The 1,914-nt window shown below is 35.2% G+C and overlaps 1 protein-coding gene across 1 annotated transcript; it reads left to right on the top strand.

The window, feature by feature from the left end:
- Positions 1-663: 663 nt before the first annotated feature.
- On the top strand, positions 664-1,596 carry LOC136747051 (olfactory receptor 5M5-like). The gene has a single exon (XM_066700005.1). It carries the CDS (start codon positions 664-666, stop codon positions 1,594-1,596), a length of 933 nt encoding a protein of 310 aa, XP_066556102.1.
- Positions 1,597-1,914: the final 318 nt, after the last annotated feature.

Raw genomic sequence — 1,914 nt, 5'->3', positions numbered from 1 at the left:
GCACTGTCTTCTCTTGTGATTGGCGGTTTGGTCAATTATATGAAATGCTGTAGACCTAAACACTGTAAATTACATTACTCAAATGCAAGTTGGCTTCCTATCGTATGGATCTACAGAGCATTTTTGGGGTCATAAATGTTCAAAAGGCATATTGTCTTAGACACAAACCTGGCACTGTTGTACCTACTGTACATTTCAAATACACACCATTTTGTGTGTGTGTGTGGGGGGAAACTGCTTATTTGTAATGTTTTCAAACTCTGGCTAATTAACCAAATATTGCAGTCACAGTCTCAAAGGTCTGTTTTCAGGCTGCAAATCTTAGTAGCCTGCCTCCTGAAGGAGCTCTATATATAAAACGTAACACTGAAGTGCAGACTAAGGAACAGGGACTCATGCTCTCTCTGCAGCAACCCTTTCACAAATTAACGTCTGTGAGTATTTTCATCATTCCTGTCAGTAAAGAAGAAAATCTATAGAAACATCAGGAAAACAGAGTTAAGCAGTATGGTTCATTATGGTGCTTGTTATATTATAACTGTATTATTCTTATTATATTTCCACTTAATTGATCTTCTACTTAAGTATGGCGGGACTTATTGGTACTATTTGCTTCTTTAGGTACAAGTTGATTTGTATATTCCAGAAACATCCCTTTCTGCAATGCAGAACTCATCCAGTGTTACAGTATTCACACTGCATGGATTAAATGAGACGGCATCTTATAAATACATGATTTTTACTTTCACACTTCTCATTCATCTATTGATAATTTTTCTCAGTATGACACTGATCATTACAATCATCATTGAGAAAACCCTCCATGAGCCTATGTACATCTTCCTCTGTAACCTCTGTGTCAATGGACTGTATGGAACTGCTGGTCTGTATCCTAAACTCCTGTTGGACTTCCTCTCTGACTCTCATGTGATCTCATACGCTGGATGTTTGATTCAAGCATATGTGATCTACACTTCTGTTCTGTGTGAACTTACCATTTTAACAGTGATGGCTTATGACAGGTATGTTGCAATTTGCAAACCTTTACAATACCATTCGATCATGACATCTCTAACTATCAGTAAGTTTCTGTTGATATCTTGGAGTCTTCCTTTCTGTGAATCAACAATTGGGATGTTATTAAATATCAGACTTCCTCTCTGTGGATCTCAAATTGACAAACTGTACTGTGATAACTGGTCAATTGTAAAGCTGTCTTGTGTAGACACAACTATTAACAGTGTCTATAGTTACATTGTAATACTTATTCATCTTTCTGAAGCTCTTTTTATTCTATATTCATATATCCACATTATTAGGGCTTGTGTAAAGTCGAGTGAAGAAATGAATAAATTCATGCAGACCTGTTTGCCACATTTGATATCTTTAATCGGCTTCACATTCAGCACAGTGTTTGATGTAATGTACAGTCGATATGGTTCAAAGAACATCCCACAGGGTCTTCGCAATTTCCTGGCAGTGGAATTTCTAGTCATCCCTCCACTTTTAAATCCCCTCATATACGGCTTGAAACTGAGTCAGATTCGCAGGCGAGTTATAAGGGTGTTCAGCAGAGATGTAGGCTACATATTCTGAAATTATAGACACCAAGTATTAGGAACATCTGAATCTGACTTACTTCTTTCATTTGCTCTCAGAATATGTAAATAAGTATATTTTACATTTTTATATATATATATATATATATATATATATATATATATATATATATATATATACATACATGTATATCATATAGGGGAAAACATATTACTGACTGTTTTTCAATAGATTTAATTGCTATTGTATAAAATAAATACAATTATAATGGAGTATTACGTGTTCATACAGAGGCTGCAACAAGCATTTGACTGGATTTCTACCTGTATACATTTAGCTTTTGCTCACTGCTGT

Source organism: Amia ocellicauda, chromosome 3 (genome assembly GCF_036373705.1).
Source record: "Amia ocellicauda isolate fAmiCal2 chromosome 3, fAmiCal2.hap1, whole genome shotgun sequence".
Classification (NCBI taxonomy): domain Eukaryota; kingdom Metazoa; phylum Chordata; class Actinopteri; order Amiiformes; family Amiidae; genus Amia; species Amia ocellicauda.
The sequence above is the reverse complement of the archived record's forward strand: the minus strand, read 5'-3'. Positions and strand labels throughout refer to the sequence as shown.

What these genes read in the sequence shown, in the direction of transcription:
- LOC136747051 (XM_066700005.1), top strand. Translation starts at nt 664, where the DNA reads ATGCAGAACTCATCCAGTGTTACAGTATTCACACTGCATGGATTAAAT.